This window comes from Prunus mume, linkage group LG8, assembly GCF_029339155.1.
Source record: "Prunus mume cultivar Tortuosa linkage group LG8, ASM2933915v1, whole genome shotgun sequence".
NCBI lineage: Eukaryota > Viridiplantae > Streptophyta > Magnoliopsida > Rosales > Rosaceae > Prunus > Prunus mume.
In genome coordinates this window covers 6,791,512-6,814,967 of record NC_142705.1, presented here as the reverse complement: position 1 = coordinate 6,814,967, position 23,456 = coordinate 6,791,512, and the positions used below count along the sequence as shown (strand labels likewise).

At 35.4% G+C, this 23,456-nt stretch overlaps 3 protein-coding genes across 5 annotated transcripts; 2 read left to right on the top strand and 1 right to left on the bottom strand.

Annotated features, from left to right (window-relative positions):
- Positions 1-140: 140 nt before the first annotated feature.
- On the bottom strand, positions 141-2,383 carry LOC103340208 (transcription factor bHLH121). Of its 2 annotated transcripts, XM_089042178.1 has the most exons (6): positions 2,265-2,383; positions 1,996-2,179; positions 1,698-1,819; positions 1,350-1,477; positions 775-1,242; positions 141-640 (listed from the first exon to the last, which is right to left on the bottom strand). In XM_089042178.1, exons 2-6 carry the CDS (start codon positions 2,103-2,105, stop codon positions 488-490), a joined length of 981 nt encoding a protein of 326 aa, XP_088898304.1. In that variant the 5' UTR covers positions 2,106-2,179; positions 2,265-2,383; the 3' UTR covers positions 141-487. The 2 variants fall into 2 exon arrangements, with proteins under 2 accessions (XP_088898304.1, XP_008241823.1); XM_008243601.2 differs by having other exon boundaries at positions 1,996-2,276.
- Positions 2,384-2,473: 90 nt separating this feature from the next.
- On the top strand, positions 2,474-6,454 carry LOC103340209 (endonuclease/exonuclease/phosphatase family protein). Of its 2 annotated transcripts, XM_008243602.3 has the most exons (9): positions 2,474-2,772; positions 2,874-3,083; positions 3,164-3,249; positions 3,422-3,537; positions 3,653-3,733; positions 4,225-4,425; positions 4,610-4,761; positions 5,073-5,758; positions 6,177-6,454. In XM_008243602.3, the coding sequence occupies exons 1-9, from the start codon at positions 2,553-2,555 to the stop codon at positions 6,246-6,248; spliced, it is 1,824 nt and encodes a 607-aa protein (XP_008241824.2). In that variant the 5' UTR covers positions 2,474-2,552; the 3' UTR covers positions 6,249-6,454. The 2 variants fall into 2 exon arrangements, with proteins under 2 accessions (XP_008241824.2, XP_016651615.2); XM_016796129.2 differs by lacking the exon at positions 3,653-3,733.
- Positions 6,455-10,293: 3,839 nt separating this feature from the next.
- Positions 10,294-11,260, top strand: J11 (Chaperone DnaJ-domain superfamily protein). The gene has a single exon (XM_089043506.1). The coding sequence runs from the start codon at positions 10,362-10,364 to the stop codon at positions 10,827-10,829; it is 468 nt and encodes a 155-aa protein (XP_088899632.1). The 5' UTR covers positions 10,294-10,361; the 3' UTR covers positions 10,830-11,260.
- The last annotated feature ends 12,196 nt before the right edge of the window (positions 11,261-23,456 follow it).

Genomic DNA, 23,456 nt, shown 5'->3' with positions numbered 1-23,456 from the left:
GAATACGAACTTATTGATTGTAATTTTGCTCAGTTGGATTTGGATTGACCAAAAAATAGAAAAACGCGTGCTCAAATTATTGAAATAAGCTCTTAGCCAAATGGTTGCATGGTGACGCAAAATAAGAAAACACAGTAACATATCAAAATAAATAACAAAATTGCTAGACTGAATGTGCAATTACAATTACACCACTTTAACATATCTAATCTAAGGGGTTAGGCAGATCTTAAAGACAATTTACAAATATATAAACCTCTCTATTGCCTTCCGGGTGCTGAGGAAATTTGTTACTAGAAAACAGAAAACCTTTGCTTTCTTGCTTGGATACTGGAGTCCGCAACTTCGAACTCGATTGGAAACTTGTGTGTTCAAAATAAACCGGAAGGTGTTCAGACCCACGGCTTATGATCAGGGTGTCATAGAAAACACAAGCTCTTGTGATGTTAGCAGTTCGATGAAGTCAGAAGTACAGGCAACCTATGTTTCATTTGTTAGACTTGGGGACGTCACCTACGCTGTTGGAGGAGTTATCCTGAAGACCTTGAGATGAAGAATACCTACTTGATGAGCTTCCATCTGTAACAACCCTATCCTTCCTCTGTGATTGCTTGGCCTTCCTACCTCCAGAAGATGAATCCTGTAAAACCCCATTCATTCAATCTTCCATTTCTAATGTACAAAATAGATTCATGTGTAACATATAGGTACAGTACATATATAAAATTATTTCTGAAAAGTGTAGCTTCTATAAGTTTAAACGTTAAAACTAACCTGTTGTGTCGAAGATCCTGGCATCTTAAGTTCAAGGTCGGTTGCCACATCATTGGAGTCATCACATCTTTCAGCATTGCTCCCCCTTTGCATATCTGATGACTTGCTTCTGGAATCTTGTTTGCTTGAAAGGTGGGAAACAGATGCATACTGGGGTGCCGGCTGTTCTACATGAGGATTGGCAGGAGCTTGATATGGGGCAAAAGTTGAACAGGGATTGGGAATAGCAGCAGGAGTTTGAGTTTGAAAGTAAGGAAATGGCTGAAGTGACGGGTGCATGGGAATTGAGCAGGGAGGAACAGCTACAGGCATTGGATATGAGTATTGTGGAGCCATAACAACAGAAGGATCCATGGCAGCCCATGGAAACATAACTCTCAGTCTTTGCTGATACTGAACATTTAGATTCTCAATATCGGATTTCAAAGATGCCTTCTCTTCTCTTAGCTCATTCTTCTCCTGTGTTAGCTGCTTGCAATAAACAAGAATTCCGATGACATTAGCATATGATCGGCCTTACAAGTTACAACCACAAGGATAATACACATTACATATTAAAACGAACATCACCTCACCTCACGGGATTCATCAGTAAGCGCGGCACACTCGGCCTTTAGTTTGCCGACATCAGCAGTTAAATCCTTCAACATTTGAATTGTGTCTGTAAGGATGGTTGCCTTATCGTTCTTGGGCCTATCTGGATCTACATTTCCAACATAACAATAAGGCATGCATGTTTCTTGAGAACTAAGGCACGCGTTTGGTAAACTACTTTTCACTTGTGAGGCACACAATCTGCCATTCACATGCTATATTGCTGATACTGTTAATCAAATTATGTAGCCTTCATTCATGTCAAGCTATTGTTGTGATGGTGAAACATGTTGTGCCAAAAGAGTAGTAGAATATTGACTAAGCTTTACCTAGTGTGTTGCCCAACTCATGAAAGTGCTCATTGAGTCGATCCCTCCTCAACTTTTCACGGTCTGCTTTCTGAACTTTTCTTGCAGCAATTGGGTCCTTCGTCTCCACATCAGGCCTTTGTCTGCCACAAAATCAAACTATAAAAATCCAAACTTTCTCAACCCATCTGCTTCAAAACAGTCAGGAATTTTTTTCTCGAAATTATTTAATGAAAGAGACATTTAATTGCTGAATTCAAGCTAACCCAATAAAAGAAAACAGAAAATGTGTAAGGAAAGAAATGGGAAATATAAAAACCTGGACTCAGAGTTGGAGTTGTGGGAGCGATTGGAGGAGGGCAAAAGAAGAGGCTGAGCAGAAGAAGGTGCTGAAGCAGCTGAGAAATCGTCACCGTTCCATTGATCCATGCTCGCAAGCTCAGGCACATCAATCAAACCCAGGCCTTTGGCTTCAAATTTTCAGTCTAGGGTTTTGCTCTTCACTGCAAATTGAAGAACTTCAGGGAAAGAGGCAATCGAAAGATACAAAATTGAACACCTATCTCAGCTTTCCACAACAAAACTCACCACTGCGAGAATGGATGCCAATGCGATTTGGATATTGGATATTTCATTTTTTTTATTTTTTATTAAATTTAATATTTTATTAAAGCATTGAAGGTAGAGACCAGGATTGGCTACGTTCCTGACCACGATAGTAATGTTAAAACTCTGTTTCCACTCAATACTCGACCGACACGTTGTAACAAACCGACGTCGTTTAAGCGGGAAGGGCTTTCGTTTACCTCCAAATTCTGAAAATGGAAATGGCTCGAGGGTTTCTGTTGTCTCTGTAAATTGGAAGAAAGGACGAAGATGAAGATAGTGACGTACAACGTGAATGGGCTGAGGCCACGCATTGCGCAATTTGGCTCTCTTCTCAAATTGCTAAATTCGCTGGACGCAGATATCATTTGTGTTCAGGAAACCAAACTGAGAAGACAAGAATTGACCGCCGACTTGGTCATGGCCGAGGGCTACGAGTCCTTCTTCTCCTGCACTCGTACCTCCGAGAAAGGCCGAACTGGATACTCCGGTAAGTATTTGTTCAATTGCCTCAACCAAACCACAGCAGACTCTCTTCAAATTTTGCAACTTCAGTCTCGAATTTGGATTGATTTCATGTCACATGTGAAGGTGTGGCTACGTTTTGCCGCGTAAAATCGGCATTCTCGAGTGACGAAGTAGCGTTGCCGGTGGCGGCAGAGGAAGGCTTCACCGGGCTCCTTGAGATTGGAAAAGGAGAAATGGCTGCGGCTGCAGAAGGGCTGGAGGAGTTTTCGAAGGATGAGCTTCTTAAGGTTGATGGCGAGGGACGGTGTATTATCACAGATCATGGTCATTTTGGTATGTTTGTTCAAGCTTGAGTCTTTGTGCTTTCACTTGTTGGAGAAAAGTTAAAGCTTTTATTGACAATGCTTGTCTAGTTCTCTTCAATTTGTATGGGCCTCGAGCTGTGTGTGATGACACAGAAAGGATTGAGTTTAAGCTCAAGTTTTTCAAGATTTTACAGGTAACTAAAGGGACCTTTTGCTCTTTTGAGTTACTATTTTATGTAGTTCCTTACTTTTGTGCATTTATGCCTTTGGTTTATTACAAGAAGTGTTTAATTAGCGTGCAAAAGTTATAATTGTTTTTCTGTTGTGTTTTATTTATTTATTAATATTAGGTAATTTTTGTTGTAGAAAAGGTGGGAGTCTCTCCTGTTTCAGGGGAGGAGGATATTTGTTGTTGGTGATCTTAACATTGCACCCACCTCTTTAGATCGTTGTGATGCAGAACCAGAATTTGAGAACAACCAGTATGATTTTTTTTTCTGATCTCTATCTCTATGTAATAGTTACATGTGCATGCAATGTTTGTACAGTTTTATAAGTAAAGCTCAATACCTAATATTTTGAGGAAATACCTTGTAGATTTAGAAGATGGTTTAGATCTATGTTGGTGGAAAATAAAGGCTCATTCTTTGATGTTTTCAGAGCAAAGCATCCTAATAGGTAAAACTAATTCTCAAAAGGACTTCTAGCAGTCATTTGTTTTGTTCTTATGCATACTTGAGTTTGGATTTGAGTAATGCGTTATATTTGCTCAGTAGTCCTGGGAACATGTTTAGTCATTTGAAGTTATTATTGTATGATATCTTTCCTTCAACATATCTTGAGTGCCCCATTCAACTTCATGTTTACTTTTATGATTTAATCACATTATCATTATATGATCATTAAGTGCGACGGTGTATGATTTCGAGTTTGGATTTTTTACCATCAAGTCTTCTTCGGTCAGTATATTGAAAAGGCCATAATAAATTCTTACCATTTGTCAATCCTCCATGTTCTCCTCTATGTATTCCTTTTTACCATCATTTTAATATTTTATGTCAAACTCTGACATTCATTGTTACCTGAAAGCGTCTGTCCATTTTTTGGTCTTACCTTGTTTGTCCGTTTTGTGTGTGTGTGTGTGTGTGTGTGTTTTTTTTTTCCTGCAGAAGAGAAGCGTACACATGCTGGCCACAAAATACAGGTGCTGAAGAATTTAATTATGGCTCTAGAATCGACCACATTCTTTGTGCAGGATCATGCTTACACCAAGAGCAGGACCTGCAAAGCCATAATTTTGTAACTTGCCATGTCAAGGAGTGTGACATATTGACACAGTATAAACGGTGGAAACCAGGAAATTCACTGAGGTATAGGATACATGGATGCTTGTTTTGTGTGCGTGTGCACCCCATTGGTGCGTGTCATTCCTTTGTAGTTTTGCTTTCATGATTATGCAACAGTGGGTAATGTGCAACGCATGCATGTGGTACATATATATGTAAGCATGTGTGAGGGTTAGGATGTTACTTTGACCTCTTTCCCTACCCACAGGTGGAAGGGAGGGCAGAGTATTAAACTTGAAGGCTCTGATCATGCTCCTGTTTACACAAGTTTGCTGGAAATTCCTAGTGTCTTCCAGCATAGCACCCCATCTTTATCTGCTAGATACATTCCAATGGTTCGTGGACTCCAGCAAACCTTGGGTATGAAATTATTTTTCCCCTTTTGCTAATGGTCTCTTTTTAATTTAGATATTTCTATGTATGCTGTCTTGCGAATTACATCAAGTGGTAAGCCCTTTATGATGCACACTGAAAATTCAAGGAAGCGACTGCTTTCTTGGTTTAGCTTCTATTTAGTGATCTGTTGAATTTATTTATATCAAAGCATGTGAATGCTATATGCTCTCTTACTCTTTTACTTGATCATCTGCCAGTTTCAATCTATTCTTTTCCCCTGAAGCCCTTGTTCTTTATGCCTACTCAAACTTGACTGAACCCTTTGTCCTGTGCAGTATCAGTGTTAATGAAAAGACAAACTGCTGAACAAGTTAATTCAGATGGAGATATCATTAAAGAGAGTTGCAGTGAGAGAGAAAGAAGCTCGTCTGACCACTGTAGCACACCTGGTGTACCCAGTGGAAACTCATGTTCTTCTTCGAGCCAAAACTTTGAAGTTCTCAGTTCAAAAACAAATGAGCATTCCAACGGTTTTCCTATGGAGGATACTTGTAACACCTTGGTGACTTTAGGTGGTCAACGTACCAAAACAATGTGCGGCAGTGAACCAAAGAAAAAGGCAAAAAGGAGCTCTCAACTCTCATTGAGGTCATTTTTCCAGAAAAGTTCAATCCCTAGCAATGGTGTCGGCAATGGTACTGATACTTCAACTAATCAGATAGATGTTCCAGATTCTAATCATCTGTCAAATGAAACTCCAATACCAGAGAATCAAAGTGGCAGTCCCAAGCAGTGTGAATTGAACTCAAGTGCATCAATTGAGGATCAGGATGAAGTAGATGTCTGTTCTTTGGAAAAAGAGAAGAATAATTTTGCTCTAATGGAGTGGCAAAGGTTGCAGCAAGTCATGCAGAGTAGCATACCACTTTGCAAGGGCCATAGGGAACCCTGTGTTGCTCGGGTTGTGAGGAAGCGAGGTGCTAATTTTGGACGCAGGTTTTATGTCTGTGCTCGTGCTGAGGTACTTTTTTATTTAAGAACTCAAATACTGCTATCAGCAAACACATCGTTCCTTTCCTACCATGTTTTAGTTTTCCACTATTTTGTATGTGTTCAATTCGACCCATTGGTGGCTTCACCAAAAATGAAAAATAAAATTCAACCCAAACATATTCAGGTTCAGTTGATGCTGTAATAGTAGAAAACATCAGATAAATTTGCTGCAGTTCCATCAACCATGCAACTATTTTCCCTTTGGTAGTTAGAACTCAGGACAGAAAAAGCCACAAGCTGTGCAATCTGTTGTTCTACCCCCATTTTCCCTTTAAACCTTTGGGCGTTTGACGATTGATTGAAAAAGAGAGATGGTCTTCAGATTATGTATCTGTGTTTCATATGATATATGAAATAACTAGTGGCATTTTTTTTCCTCCATACAGGGGCCTGCATCTAACCCTGAAGCAAATTGTAATTATTTCAAATGGGCTGCTTCAAAACCTCGACAAAAATGATGATCACTGATTCAGTTAATTTCCTGCCTACCCTAAACTTAGAGATGGCGCAGTGCCGGCCATCTCAGTTTAGGAAATTTTGTGATCAAAATTATTCTTCTGGGAATCAAATCTCTCAGGCATAAGCTCCTGTGTTGTATTATTAGCTGTTTAACGTTATTCATTTCTTTGTTTAGTGAATTGATCGCAGTGCTCCACGAAACAAATATGTTTTCAAAAATATGAAAACTTTTTTTTTTTTTAAAAAAAAAATTTATAAATTAGTTGTGGAGGAGAAATTCAGACTTGAAATATCTCCCCACGTTGAGAAGATATTATCTACCACTAAACCAAGAGCTAGTCGGTAACTAGATATCAACAATGATGCAATATAGATCATCTATATCTGAACCAAAAAGAGTTAGCACTTTGATTGGACATGGAATGTCAAATTTATTATTGTGTTGATCTTTCTTTTCAGAACTTCAACATAAACATCCAAACTTTGATTGGCAAATCATGGTGGCTGCAACATAATCAGTAAGGAAGGAAGGAATATTAAATCTCGTTTCAGCATCAAGAACGAATGGTCACAGAAGATAACTTAATTATATTATATACATATATAAATAAAAAAAATCGAAAGGTTAAAAAATAACTTCTTCCATTCGAATACCAATCAACAAGGCTGATAGTTAAGTGCAGTGATCGTTATCGAGGACAAATTATGGTAAAAGAAAAGCATATAATATTAGAATGATAATGTGAAACACATCAGCAGTGCATGATAAACCCTCAACTTGATTAAAGATAGGTTTTACATCATTATCAGGATCAAAGACTGTTAAGTTAGATTGTCTAACACAACACTAAAAAGTCAAGGACATGCAAAAGTTGAATGACAAGGTTTTACGGCCACAAGAAGCAAACCTGTCCTTCTCAAATGATGCCAATAAGGATTAGGCCTTACCCAAAGCTTTGCTTCTCGGGAGAAGAAGAATGATGTAAAATCATGTGGATTTTAATTTTCTTTGATAATATCAACTATGCAAATTTCAATTTTCATTTACTTAGTTACGTGTCGTTTTGTTATTGAGGTGTTGTTATATCATGTGATTGTTGATAATATATTAGAACCGTCGAAACTAAGTCGTTTTAGTGGATTGATGATCGATGTCATTTCATTATTGATGTGTTGTTATACCATGTATTTGTTAATAACATAGCAGAATCGTAGAGTCAAAATCATTTTCGTAGATTGATTATCGGCGTTCAGTGTCGGCCTCACAATCCCCTCTGTAATCCAACATTTCTTAATCAGGTCCACACTTGTTCTTTGTCTAGAATGGCTTGATGTGGAAAAGTCGTTGGTTTAAAACCAGAGGCTCAACTCAAGCATCAATAGATTTTGTCTATTTTGTCGTGAATATGTTGTTCTAAGTTATATGTGTTTATGTTTCTGTGAATTCAATTCCAATTTCCAAATAGTTGGAACTTGGAACAACTTGGAGGAGGGTCTTGTTTGTGTTAACAAATGATAGTAAACAAAGAAGAAGAAAAAAAAGAATTATACAGCAAGAACAGCCAAGATTTGAAGGAGGGTTTTGTGATTTTGTTTGACATTGGACAACACTTGGCCCTTTGTAATTATACGAGAGACATTTGGAATAATGTACTCTTTTATGGACCCTAAGTTGCAGCGGACTTGGTCAAGTGACTCTTGCTTGCCGAAAAGGCTACCAAAATTCACATGCATTATATATTATTTTATTCTGTGATCACAATAATCTAGCTCCTTGTTTATATCTTCATAAATAAATCCAGAGTAAAGTTGTGATTCTCTGAAGGGAAGGGATTGTCTCAATCAAAGTACTCTCAGTGAAGGCACGCTTCTTGTGTGACTTTTTAAACCTTTGAATTCTGAGGCAATTAGCTAAAAGATCTAGGGAAAATAATTTCATCCAGAAAAAAAGAAGAAGAAGAAGAAGAAGATGATGAAGAAAATATCTAATGGAAACTAGTGGTTCCAAATGACAGCCAGCACTTCTTGGGTCCCTTTCCAACACTAGTAGATCTTGCGTGAAAGGTTTTTAGATTCTTTCAGGACTTTTGCAGGCCAAAAAACACTCAAGCCTTTTGCAAATGGGTTGTATTCAATAATTCTTAGGGTTATTTTTTTTTTTCTTATAACAGAAGTATATATAATCTTCTAATACACAAACTAAACTGAGATATTAAAGATTAATTAAATTTTACTTGAATTGTTTTATTGTCCACAATAAAATATCTTCACAAATGTGTTGGGATATTGTTGGGCTCCATTCTAGCTCTACAGTTAAGTGGGAGGGTTTTGTTATAGTAGATAGGAAAGAGCTCAGCCTTTCTTCCTTATAGTTTATAATATGACATATGCGTCGACGTTTTTCTTTTGTGTTTTTGATGAAATATCTTTACACATGTGTCAAATCGTGATTCACTGAAAAGAGGAATATTTCCTTCTAGAGAAGAAGGCAAGCAATATCCTCATTATTATTGGGATTATTAAAGTGAACATGGGATTCTCTCTTTGGATGGACTCTAAGTGCCAGTTTGACATTGCTTATTTGGGGTGATAAGTGATTTTTTAAAAATTTTGAGAAGCTCAACCCGTTTGATAAACTGCGAAAAAATAACTTATTGTTAAAAATTGCTGTGAGAGAAAGCTATAAGGGAAAGCATCTAATTAGGTGCTTTCATTTTCTGATTATGCAGAATCAGTTTTGAAGAGGTGTTGGGTTTAATGATTATGCAGCAATCATTTTCTGATTATGCGAAAAATCAACATCAACAACCCTTTTAACAAAAAATTTACCAAACGCCAAACTGCTTTATCTCATAGCTAATTTCTCTCATAAAATCTGATAGCGATTATTTTCACAGCACAGCAATGTCAAACTTAAGCATCAATTCATCCCCCTAGAATTTAAAAGGATAATGTGGTAATTTTAAATAGTGTAGTAGGTTATTTTTGAAGAAGAAAACAACTACCAGAGAATTCAAATTCCCTTTATTGTACTAGTGCAGATAGAATATAATCAAAGTGTAAAGCTTAGAGGGAAATAGTTATCTGCAATTGGAAACATTCTATAGGTTTAGTGGAACATATGGATAGAATATAGAGGAAAGTAAGGAGTACAAATAGGAAATTTACAACTGCTTAAATTCAAAGACAAGATCATGACCATTAGGTTTTTTTGTTTCCTAAAGAATATACTTCGCTTTATGGATATGGTTGAGTAACTTTTTCTATATCCTTTTGCTTTATTTATTTATTTATTAATAACTAACCTCCACCAAAGCACTATTAGTTATCTGACCAGTTATTAGGTTTTTGAAGTGTCATGAATGGTGTTTTCTAGGTTGGTTTAGGTGACAAAGACAGATGTTAACTTCTATTTTGATAAAATGAATTGCTTATCTTTGGAGAAAAGAAATACTCTTTATCTCTATGGTTAATATTGATTTTCAAAATATAAAAAATGAAGGAATAACATAGGAGATAATATAGTAGTATGTGTTGCTAACGAGGTCTAATCCAATGAAAAATGGCATTGATTGCAGATCAATAATTTCACGTTCGAACTTTAAATCAAGTTTTAAATGCACTTCTATATATATGACAAAATGCAACAACATTAATTGGATCTAACATTTTAAATATGGGTGTAAATCGACTTGATACATTGTATCAGTATTGAGTTTGGCTTGAATGAAGTAATTAAATTATGAGGGAGGGAAATGCAACCTTATCAAAGTTATGGAAAAAGACTAGTCCGCAAACCTGATATACAACTCATCCACCGCCATTTGTTATCAAGTTATGACCACCGAAATTTTAAAAATAAAAATAAAAATTTATTACTGGATAAAATGTTCTGAGGAGTCGAGTCAGCATCGAACTCAGCCAAACTGGATAAGCATTTTCTTAGACTAACCAAACACCATATTTAACCATAGTTACTCTGGCACAACCCAAATCCAAACCCGAACCCAAACACCCCCAAAACTCCCCAACATAAAAGGACAAACACCCCCTCCCACCCTCTCTCTCCCTCAATCAAAAACTCACAACCGCAAACCAAAACGCACCGTACCATGCTCTCTGCTTCGACCTCGACATTCTTCGCCGCTCCAATTCTCTCCGCCACCCCTCCCCCTCCCAAAACATCGACACGCGTACATTTCAGGCCAATAAGCGCCTTCGCCGCCGGTTCCACCTGCACCTCGGACGAGACAGCTACGGCGTCGTACCTCGGCCCTCAGAAGATGACCTCGCTGTACGAGATCCTCGGCATCCCGGCGGTCGCCACGTGTCAGGAGATCAAATCGGCGTACCGGCGATTGGCTAGGGTTTGCCACCCCGACGTGGCGGCGATCGAGCGCAAGGACACGTCGGCTGACGAGTTCATGAAGATTCATGCTGCCTACTCCACGCTATCGGACCCCGAAAAGCGCGCCGATTACGACCGGAAGTTTATGCGCCGGAGCCGACCGTTGTCAACGGCGTCGGGATATTCCGGGTACTACACTCGCCGGAACTGGGAGACCGACCAGTGCTGGTAGCGAGTTGACTCACCGATTCCGAAATTGAAGGAATTCAATCCGCGAGATTATTGGTAATTTTGTAAATATACGAAGAAGCATAGCATAGAGTTCAATCGGAGCCGTTGAATATTTTGATCATGATGGTCTCGCTGTGGCTGGAGATGTTTGCGATGATCCCTCTGTCTGTCTGTCTGTCGGGACACTACAACAAGAAGTAGCGCCAAAGTTCCAAACCTCCAAAGTCGAAGCGTTGAAAATCTCATTTTATGTTAGTATTTACTATAATTACTTGGGGCAACATTTTAATTTTAAATTTTGTAAAGTCCTGTTTTCTTTTTTGGGATTATTAGGACATAAGTACAGTACATACAGTGATTTACACATAGAGATTGGAGCTCAGTATTTTTATGGGTATCAATTTGAATGAATATTATTATTCTCGTCAGAAATTTGGACAACATTTATGCATATATGCTTGCTATTTCATTTTTGTTTACTTGTAAATTGAGTAATGCTACAAATCTAAAATTTTATGAATGGTAGAAGGGTGGAAGAGGAAGGGCGTTGGTGATGGAAGAAGAAAAGAAAGAGAGGCCGCTGGCAGTTGTCACATTTATTTGTAGGCCATACAAGTTGCCACCAATTACTTGTTGCCATGTCTTTATTTTTCAACGAAGGCTGGTTGGGGTTGATTGTAAGCCTGGGCACGGATCAGTTTGGAACGATAAAAGGTTCTTCCGTTAACTAAACAAAAGACTTCGGTAGACTTCGGATCGGTTAATCTAATATTCGGTTCGAATTGGTTCAGTACTTCAGTAATACCGTAATAAAAACATACTAATAAAAATACAATTTATAATACTTTCACATAACATAAGTTCTTGAACAAATACACCAAATTATCCTTGTAAAATATAAAAAGTCAATAGTCTAATTCATCCAAGTATGAAATCAAATAACTTAGTCACTATATAATTCAATATATACTCAAGATGTAATGGGAGCCACTTGTGTTTATTGTTTGAACATTTAAGTGTTATTTTTACTGAATTTTCTACGTTTATGTAAATGATTTTGACATTTGTTCCGCACTGGGTTCTTTAGTTTTTCATGCTAAGTCCAACCATATAAAGAAAATAAAATTTGAATCAACGGTTGGAAAGTTATAGGTAAAAAATGGAACAAATGTCGAAATTGAAAAACATAGGAAATTCATAAATTCATGTCTGACCAAAAAGTGCTATAGTACCCGAGTGATAAAGAAGTGATAGAATGGTGATAAAGCAATGATAGAATGGTGATAAAGAAGTGATACAACATGATAAAGGAGTGATACAAAGTGCTGATTGTATTTATCTTTAATTTCTTGTTTTCTATTTAAATAATATAATAAATATAAATATCGGATCGGTACGGGTTTCCGTCGGGTTAGAAATATTGTTCCGTTAACCAAACTAAATATCTCGGTACGGATCGGAATAATTAAAATTAAAAAATATTATTTAACCAAACCAAACCAAACTATCTGTACAGTACAGTCAGTACGCAGATAATTTCGATAAGATGCCCACTCCTAATTGATTGCATTGCATATTGTGAGATATGACGACGATTCAGAGTGGCGACAACTCGACTTATCGTAGAAAAATGTAGAATAGTGGTGGCTGTTTTTGTCTGTTCTCCTTGTATTTTGTAGAAGTCGGCCATTACAAGTTAGAAGCCATAGAAAGATAAGAAAGCGGGATCTCGCATCCAATTATGGCGCACCGCTCGTAATTGCAAAGCTGCCTAAGTGCCCAAACTTTAGGAACTACTTTTTTTTATGTCGTCTCCATCAAACTCTCTAGTGGGGAAGAGCTTTAGGGTTTTCAATCTCGATCACATTCTAATTCTTTTTTCTCTTTCAAGAGAAATATTTAATTCTAACTTAACTTATATTCTTAGATATAAGAAATGTCTATACTTTAAATACAAATTTATAAATAAACTCAATTCTAGACATCGACTATTTAAACATTACACCCAAAATCAACCCCAAAGTCAACTTTTTGTGTGTTTATTAGTAATGATGTTTTGATTTACTTAGGTCATAAGTGAAACTGTCGAAATTATTGTGTATTAGTATAGTTTGGACTTTCATAAATGTGAGTACGGAATTTACTGTTTATGATGGATTTCCCGATAAATATAACATGGTGGGACAACATTATTAATCATAATTCCTTCAAGAAATTTGATATATTTTCAAGTTTTACCAAGTCAAATTATTACTTTTTTGTTTCTGTTTTCCATGATAACTTAGTATGGTGGAGCCTGTAGAAAAAAGAGATTAGAAACACTTAGACCAACAGTGAGACTTTGGAAGGAAGGCAGAACTTCATGCCATGAAACCTGGGATGACACATGATTACCGCCTTACTTATAATTATTCAAGTGATTAATGACTAGGCGGCAGGAGTAGCCGCAGCTAATTTTATAAACAATTCAGCTTAACAAAGTAAGCAAATGGAGGCCCTACGTATGTATGTAGAGGGCTGTACGAGGCCATACGTATATACAATCAGTAATATATATATATATTTTTTCATTATTAAATATCATGTGTTTTAAAAAAAAAAAAAAAAAAGTAATTCATGTAGTCAAATAGCCACAGCCCATCCCAAATTTTAAACAAGCTCACCCAATACCTATTTTTGTCTTTTTAACTAGTTTATATTTTATATACTAGATGCATTTTGAGGGATATACACATCGTTATGTCTCCTCTACTAGACATATCATTTTTTGTAAGGTAAATCCATCTCAGTCCATTTTAAAATCTTGAATCCGTCCCCTTAAAAATATAAGTTTATTATAATTAGGAATATGCTTCCTCCTCACTAATTCTTCAACTCACCTTGTATAATTATTATAAATTCTGAATACAACAAAGCCAGAACTGTAGACTTGTTCCAATTATTTATTTATATATTTTCTCTTAAATACCGCCGACTCAAATCACATTCTGACGAGTGACTTGTTAACGATTGTGCCCAATATTCTTATAGACTAAGACTAAGTAAACAAGCATTTAAATCGATCAAAATATTTAGGCTCGTCAAAAACGTTGGTCTGCATGGCGTGCATTACTTTTATTAATCCTGACTAATCTTAAACTAATACCCTACAAATTGGAATTTGAATTCAATTTCTCTTTGAAGTGCAAGAAGGTTTCAGTTTCACCATATATATAAATCTGTGAGTGATGCTGGGTCCAAGATGGATGTCTCCGGCCTCTTCAGGTTCTCTTACAATTAAGGTATGACTTTGATTTGATTTTCATAAAATACTTATTCTTGTATTATATAGTTAGAGGAACTTACAACATCGTTTCGCTGATTTATTTACGATAATCGTAACTTATTAAAGTCTAAGTACACCAAAGTAGACAGATTTACATATAAAAAATCAGTACGGCTCTTATCAATGATCCAATTTCTATAGATTCCTTTCAAATCCAGTCCAAGACAAAAATACTCATAAAGGCAGATTTATTAGTTCATTGCTATTTTCATGTGTAACATTCTTTAAATATATGAATGATCTTATCATCCTGGTAATTAAAGATTATCTCTCTAGTAAGACTCTTAGAATAAATTTCACATATATTCTAATTGGGATACCTGCGGGGCGGAGCCATGATTCAATGTTTGAGGAACTAAGATATGAAACATTGAGTTAAATTAAATAATCGTTTTGGTCTATTAGAATGAAAATTTGGCAAGCCTTTATTAATGGTGGAGAGCCGTAAGCTGAAAAAGATTTTCTTCTATGCAGACGTCCGGACGTTATTATTGTTTACTAATGACATTAGCAATGTAATAACGTCCCAACATCTTCATTAGAGAAGAACTGTAAGCTGAATTATATCAATTTTTCCTTATATCTCCTTCCACTAAATAGATAAAATGGATGGAAAAAAAAGGGACCCGTGGATATCTATCTTGTAGTCGTAGAAGAATAGAAGAAGATAAGAAATTCCAATCAGAAGAGGGAAGAATCTAAGAGGGTGCCCTAATTTGACTTCTAAAAATAAAATTCCATCGTATTTTAAGAAGGACTTAGATCACTAGGAGATAATGGTGGTGGACCGGAAGCTATGATGGAGATGGCATGGATGTAAACTAGTCTAGCTTTTGATTACGGGGACAATTGTTCAAAGAGTTCCCTACCATTTCCATTACAAAACCAGAATTTTCTGCATATACTTACAGAACAATCGCCATCGCTAATAATAATATGTTCCAGCCTTGCTGATGTAGACTGCGCTTGACAAATTATATACATAAGACTAGAATAAAGTCCTTTTTCATTTTTTATTCTTTCCTTCTAACTAAGTTTCTGGAAGATAATTAGCTTAATTACAAATTCTTAACCCATTGTGAGAAAAACGAAAGGTGAAGAAGGGAGATGCTATAATATTACGGCATGTTTACTAATCCGTAATTGAATGAGGAGAGTTAAAATCTGAATTTCTATTGAAGTTGTTTACTAAAACCATATGGAATCGGGGTATGAGTGATACTAATTCCTTATAAGTTGTTTACTGAATTTCCATGAATCAGAATTGAAACCAATTTGATTACTAAAATGTCCTCATTGTTGGATTAAAGTAGATGTCAAATGTAGAATTTTAAAAAGGGCCATTTTCCCCACTCCTATTTTATCCACTTACACTCCTTTTTATAACTAAAAGTGTAGGATATAATAGGTAAAATCAAAAAAATTGCGTAAGGATATAATAGGTAAAAAAAATGGATTCCTAATGAGTTTGTTCTCCAAGACTTAGAATACTACCTCATACTCAAAAGTCTAATTCCTACAAAATAATGAGTTGAATTCCTGATTTTATGTGGGCTCACTCGCATTTTCGTTCCTCCATGTGAATTAAAAACATAAGTATCCGTAATATAAATTCAACTTCTTATTTTAATTCCGATTACGAATTAATAAACATGTCATACATTAAATTAGGAGTACTGCTAAATGAACCCTAAAATTAACTAAGTATACCCTACTATCAAACTATTTATTGAATTACTAATTTACCATAATATAAAATGACCAAAAAGGATATATTGAATTGCGAAACAAATATAATTTTAATAAGTACACATTACTCACCTATTCAACCCTATTAAAAAGTTTTTGTATTGATTATTGCTCGATAATGCAATGAGGAATGGCAGAGGCACAAAGAGGTGTTGTTGAATGTTCATTCAACATTCACTCGCTGGTGAAGCAAAGCAACATTCAATATGGAGATATGGTGGTGCCTCGATATTTTTGAATCTCTAAATATTCCAAATTTGGATGTGGTTGTAAAGCTTCAAGTATAATTTTATCTTCAAGTGTCCTTCACTCCAATCAAAATCTAGATTCAAATCAACAAGGTTCCCTCTAGTAATGAATTCTACTTTCTCAGCCGCTCACACATTTTGTAGGTTTCCACACCCACAAATATGAAGATACCCTTCGAGGTTCAAAATTTTCAAATCTCCCAGCTTAAATGTTTCGTCCTCATCATCACATGATACAACGAGCATATCGAGTGTTAAGAGAAGTCAGCTTCGCAATTCCCGTTGGCAAACTTTCTAGATTTAACAATAATCAAGGTGAAGATGTCTTAAGTTCACTAGTTTTCTAATTTGCACGCGAGATCAACAAGGTTTGCAAGTTCGATAAATCACGCAATGTTTCCAGCAATATTTCCATAGTAGCTTACGAAATTAAAGATTTTGATGCAAACTCAAAATCTGAAAAGAGGGCACAAATTCATGTAAAAAGAGAAACTAGGTTTAGGATTGGTATTAGGGTTTTCTATGATAGTGTATTAGGGTGTACTATGTGTATTTTGATAGTTAAATAGGGTGTACATAGATAATTTTATATTTTGATTTAAATAATAGGGTGTACTTAGATCATAAGGTGTATTCAGTTAATTTTAGGGTTTGTTTAGCAGCACTATTAAATTAGTCTCTCTATTAAGATTTGATCAGGCTAGGTATGGCATGAAGTCATGCATTGACATTTGGCAAACATGCATGGCAACGAAAATGATCAGGTAAAGAAATCACCACTCTTCTTTCTTTGTTTTGGGGAAAGTTATTAATGCAAGCGTAAATATCTAACAGCTTTGTTTTGGGACACATACATTATTTGTTGACTTTCCTTCCTTTGTTTTGGTAGGTTTTGTTTTGTTTTTTATAATATTGTCTATCGAAAAATCAACAAGTAATGTCTGGGCCTTCTCCATTTGCACTCTGATCCACACTTCAATGCTAATAATGGTTAACTGTGGAATGAGGCCCAAAGTTTAGTCCATTTTTAGATTTATGCAAAACCCGGTTGCATTTCAGAGTTTGGATCTAGGCGTTATATGGTGATGTAGAGGTGGGCATCTCAACTGAAAAATCCACGTACCGACTGTACCGTATTGATGGTTTGGTTTGATTTGGTTAAATTTTTATTTTTAATTTTTAATTATTCCGTACCGATCCGATCCGATTACCGAGAAAATCCATACCAAACCGAAAAATAAAAATAAATTATTATTTAAATATAAATACATGTGACATGACAACCTTAAAAAACTACATATAGTTATAAAGATGAAGTACCACACCAAAAATAGGAAATAGCAATGTAGGATACTGGAAACACAAACATACCCTACTAATTAATGTGTCAACTTATTCTTCCTTAGCCATCAAGAGGAAAACAAGATAATAAAGCTAAAAAATGTGGGGCTTGCTGTTTGTGTAGAAACAAAACTCCCACATCGGTTTCTTAAGGGAGCCTTTACTTTTTCATCCCCGATAAAAGCTTTATCCTACCATATTGCTCTACAAGCTTGAATGAGTATTTTTTTCTAGGGCTTGAATTTGAGTTTTTCAAATGGTATTAGTAATAAATATTTTTATTCTCAAGACGTTTTTGTTAAATAGTATTACTAGCTTACCGAACCAACTCGATCCGAACTTACGGTTAACCAACCGAACAATTAAAGAATTTAATGGTTTGGTACAGTTAACGGAAGAGCTCTCTACCGTTCCATACTCACCTGCGCCCACCCCTAGGTGATTGTTTTGATGAGTCATTCTATAGTGATGGTCTTATATATGGCCCTTAAGTAAGGCCCTAACTGTTCGATTAAATTTGTTAGCATGATCTAACTGTTAAGAGATAGGTTTCACCTAAGAGTCATATATAAAACCCTCACTATAGAATACTTGTTGTTTTGATTTTTTTTTTTTTTTTTGGACAACTAGTATAAAAGTTTTTGGCTTATATGGGTTACACAAGCCTATATACCCTTTTCTTTTTCTTTTTAGAAAAAGAAAACAAAAATTAATTTGAACGTGTAAGTGTTCTACTACTGGAGCTAGAAGTTCATAAGATTTGAGACTGAGATCGAAATAATTTGGGTAAGATGATTAATGAAAACTATGAAATCAATTAATAAGCAAGTAGAAAATCATGCATTGTGCCACCCACCCTATTATATATTCTTCTCAAGTTAGTATATTGTGACTTATGATATTGTCCTTCTTTTGTGAATGAGTTAATAGTTATCTTTCAATTTTAACTTGAGTTAATAATACAGAGAAATCGACATCTGCACAGGAATTGCAGAATGCTAAAAGCAATTTTGGGGTGAGTCTTCGAGTATCGTGTGGACAATGTAAAAGACGAATGTCTTTTTCTCCCTTTTTCTTTAATGGGTTGAAAAGAGGGGGATCAGAATCACCAAAGCTCCACGAAAACTTGCTAAAGACAGGTCAAGCAAGCAATAACAACTTTGAATTAATCACTAGAATCTCAAGGGTACTTAAGATTTGATGTGATATTGTTGTTGGGTTTAGAACTTTAGAGCGAATGAAGAAGTTGAACCCAAAAGAAAAAGAAAAAAAGACAAGGGAAAAAAGCAAATTAAAGAGGAAAAGACAATATAGAGCTTGAAAAACCACAATCAAAAGCAGTTTCACCTTTTTATGTGTTTGTGATCAGACTCATCGATTCATACTCAAAATCATCACGTTTGATTTCATTGTTTCAATTTTTTTGTTATTGAAAACGTGAAATGAAAGCGATCACCCCACCCACCCTTGAATCTTGCATGCAATTGTGCATGTTAGGGGTGGAAAGTAAATTTTCTCTTTTTAGCATAAAATTCCATTCATATTTGTGGGTTTCATGTGATACACGAGAGCATATCTGATTTGATTGACAATGTTGTTGCACATACAAACATCAAACAGCCAATCTGGTACATACATATTTGGAGTTTTTCATTTTGAATCAATGTATGTGAATGTGATCAGCAGTAGCGCCAACAGTTTCATAACTCAGTAGTAAGAACATTTACATGCAGATTAGTGGTTCAAGGTTCGATCACTAACGACACCTCCCTCGTCCCTTTCCAAATTTTGACAAAAGAGTAAAAAAGATCAACAGTAGCATGCGATTATTAATTGTCATATAGATAGAGAGAGTACTGTACTGAACTTCTATATCTACAAAACTGAGCAATTAAATTATATTTATAAATAAAAAAGGGGTAATAAGTGTGGCAAAAAAAAAAGGGTAATAAGTCTGGTATATGCCAATAATGTTTTGAATTATGAGACGGCAGCTTGTCGAGTTAATGTTGAAATCAGTACTTATGGCAGAGACATATTACATATGTCTACCCTTAAATTCGTTGTTTCAATTGATGATATATATATATGTACATAGACCCCAAACTGCTGGTGATGGTCCAGTTTTTTCAAGTTTGGTTTGGGACTATTATATTAACTTGTAGAGTGAAGCCGAGATAGGCCCTTGCAACTCTCATATCCTAGACATAAATCCACTTACAATTAAACCTCTAACTAAAACCCAAGTATTATTAACTAAATTACATTATATGCTATTTACGTTTATATTTTGTAATTATAATTTATTTTGAAGCATGTCATTAACTCCTTGATTTCTAATTGGAGTAATGCTACACTTACATATTTTTATATCCCAAATTTATATACCGCATGATGTGATGTCATATTATATGCACATCAATTACCATCAATGAAATATATTTTAAATAAGAAAATTAGAAAAATAAATAATGAATAAATCATAAAAGAAAATAAAATGTTAAATAATTTTAATTGATGTAGTTGTTCACCTCAGCTGCCATATAAGATGGTATGAGAATGTGGTATACAAATTTGGTAAGAGTAGCATTATTCATCAAGTCCTTAAAATTTCAACAAAAACAAATTCATAAATTATTTTATAATAGATTAATCCTACAAATTTTCCACTAAGTCAATAAAGTTAGCTTAAAGGAATGTGATTTATATTTAAAAAATAGGTAGATTATTCACACAAAATTGGTATGTAGATTATAGGTAGATAATTCATAAAAAAAAAAGGGTAGATTATTCACACAAAAAATAGGTATTTATTTATATAAATACATAGGTAGATTATTCACAAAAAAAGTAGGTACAGTATTTAGGTAACAAAAAAATAGGTATGTTATTTATACGTACACAAAATTGTTACAGTATTTAGGTAACAAAAAAAATGGGTATATAGGTTTAAAAAAAAAATGGGTACAGTATTTATAGGTACACAAAATAGGTACAGTTACAAAAGATATGTTCATAAAAAAATAAGTTTATTATTCATAAGAAATGGGTACATTAGTTTATGCTAAAAAACGTGACTATTTAAATATTAATGACAATTGAATTGCATCAAATATGTTCAAAGAACAATCAATGGAGAAAACAACAATTTCAAAGATGTGAGGGTATTTTGGTCATCTAAAAATGATAATAAATCAGATCTTGAGCTTGATAAGGTAAGTTCATGAGTTGGATCCTAGTCATGAATTTTATTTAATTAGGAACAAAAAGTGACGAGTTACGGTTCAAGAAAAATTCAATTTGAAGGAGTAAACCAAATTTTTACTCAAACCACCAGGCATTCCAATCACCAAGGAGATAATAATTTACCCACTGAGTTTAATTTTTCACATGTTCTATTAGGCGTGAAGGAAAAGAAAAGTGGTCAAAATATTTCAATATGATCTGCAATGATTACGGCAGTATAAATCACATGCCAATTACAAATTTGTTTCCACACACACACGCACACACACATATATATATATATATATATATATATATTACATCGTACTTGTAGCATGAATATACTGCTGTGGCAGTGGCAGTTTATGCAACAGATGCAGTTTCATAGAACCAGCCCTCCCTCTCCCTGCACTTTCATGATTGTTCCGTCATCGTATATGTTTGTCTCAGAATAAAGTATATACTCATGAGTCATATATGTATATATATAATTCTAAGGAAGGAGCTCATGATTCATGCATGGAAAATAAGCAGTTTATGCAGAAAGATGACGACAAAAGTACTTTTGAAAAGCTATGAAAAAAAATAGACTATATATATGCATGGTTTACATTATTTTGTACTCTGTCTAAGCTCTGTTGAGTTGCCCTTTCGCCTTTAAATTAAAATGCAGGTATCCAAGTTCACAATCGACCTCCATCTCCATCACTGTTTTTGTGTTCATGCATATAAGAATCCTTTGATAGAGATGCTTGCAAACAATTCTTTTAGATTGTGACCTTCCTCCCCCAACTCTCTCGTAAGGAGAGGTTGCTTCCAGGAAACTCGTACCTCCCAAAGAGATGGCCAAAGAGGTCCCACGCCCACCACAACAAGTTTTAAATCTTGATGGGATTAAATGATGTAATTTGGTGGTTAGGGGTTGGGGGTTTTGATGGGTTTGAAAGAAGAAAACAAGGAAAGGTGATTGAGAAAATTTTGTGTAAATTTGGGTCCCCTGGCATGATGGTATATTAATTGTCATTGTTTTTTGCCCGGATTGCATGCTGTGGGTTTTGCAGAAAGCTTTGTGCCTGCTTTTTTTATGTACGTGCATAATATACAAGCTTCCAAATCAGCGTTTATGCAAGCTGCGATTCATCCACAAAAACTCAAATTCATCCCCATTCTAGCACCTTGAAAGTATGTATATATAGGATCTATATAATTACAGTTACTCAGAGCGCGTGCATAGCGAAATTAACAATAATGCAACTTGGATTTGTGCTTTTCTTTTTGGGTGCCGTGAAAAAAGTGTGTAGCCTTCGGACATGAAAAGAATCAAATCAGTGTCCGTATGTATGAACGAAAGTGCATCCAATCTTAATCAGTCGGGTTGTCCAAAGCAAGCCAAGCACAGTATGTGGTACGAGTTTGAGAGAAGTCCTTTCGGTCACTTCCTATAATATAGACGACTTTATTTCCTATATCCTTGTGACTCTCAGTGAAGGAATCTCATAAATTGGATTTTTTTTTAAAAGAAGAAGAAGAAGAAGAAGAAGAAATCTTATCTGCTCTCAAGTGAGTGAGGGGTATGCAAGCAATAGCATGAAAAGAAATGTTCAATCAAAACCCAACTCTGACGTACAAATATCCACACTCCATCGGAATTTTCATATATAATATACCACTCTCTCTCTCTCTCTCTCTCTCTCTCTCTCCGTGCATGCCCTGATATTGGCGACAAAAGACAAAAATCCAAGTATAACTTTTTTTGGTATGTTATATAATTAGGTTTATGAATCTTCATGGCAAGTTCCACGTGGGACTTGAAAGATATATTAGCTAGGTTTAATTTAGTTCTGCTTTTCATGGAGGAAAGGACATGATCGATTCACATGCAAATTTTCCTTTTGAGCTATACATTTGTTTATTTTTTTATATTTACTGCAAGTAATAAAAAGTTAAAAACGATAAAATTATAGGATCCTAGCTAGTAGTTACTATATAAGGGGTAAAACTACAGGACAGGATCTTGAGCTTGCAGGCAGGACCAGGAAGTGAGGAACCCACGTATATTGTTTGTATGCAGATACTTCAGTTCTGGTGTTGTGGACCTGTGGTGGTGAGTACGAATGCATAATAATAATTAATTAGTTGATTATAATTTGTAGTTTCCAGCAGATGGGTCTTACGTATTTGTGTTGGGTTCATTGTGAAGGGGTACCTGAAAATGTAAAAGATACCATGTGGTATTGTACGGTATCTCAAATACCCCATCACGAATTGATGGTGGAATCATTGAAATACAATACAAAGTGAGAGTGCTATAACACAATGTGCGACAGAGGCGGAGCCACCCGAGGACCAGGGTAGGCCCAGGCCCTCTCTCTTTTTTATATTTAAATTTTCTCATATTTTTACTTATACGTTTGCTCCTCGGAGTAAAGATTTTTTTTTTCTTTTTCTCCTTCTCTTCCTCTTTTGATTAATTTAAACTTTGTGAATTCCCCTTTCCCCTATTTTACATGTCTAAGAGCATCCACAATGGGCTCCCTAAACCACCTCCTTAGACAAATTTTAGGGATGAATGATAAAAATGCAACTCCAACCACGCTCCCTATCCACCTCATAAACTAGGGAGTTCTCTAGGAGCTCCTAAGTCTGAGGAGAGAGAAAGGACTCTTAGTTGCTCCTTATAATTTAATGCTGCTTTATTTAATGAGTATTTCAAATCTTTATTTAATGTTAACTATTTTTT

Coding starts and splice junctions, on each gene's coding strand:
- LOC103340209 (XM_008243602.3), top strand. CDS start 2,553: ATGAAGATAGTGACGTACAACGTGAATGGGCTGAGGCCACGCATTGCG. Junction 3,250..3,421: donor AGTTTTTCAAGATTTTACAG/GTAACTAAAGGG, acceptor TTTTTGTTGTAG/AAAAGGTGGGAGTCTCTCCT. Junction 3,734..4,224: donor AGAGCAAAGCATCCTAATAG/GTAAAACTAATT, acceptor TTTTTCCTGCAG/AAGAGAAGCGTACACATGCT.
- J11 (XM_089043506.1), top strand. CDS start 10,362: ATGCTCTCTGCTTCGACCTCGACATTCTTCGCCGCTCCAATTCTCTCC.
- LOC103340208 (XM_089042178.1), bottom strand. CDS start 2,105: ATGGATCAATGGAACGGTGACGATTTCTCAGCTGCTTCAGCACCTTCT. Junction 1,820..1,995: donor AACTCCAACTCTGAGTCCAG/GTTTTTATATTT, acceptor ATTTTGTGGCAG/ACAAAGGCCTGATGTGGAGA. Junction 1,243..1,349: donor TTACTGATGAATCCCGTGAG/GTGAGGTGATGT, acceptor TATTGCAAGCAG/CTAACACAGGAGAAGAATGA.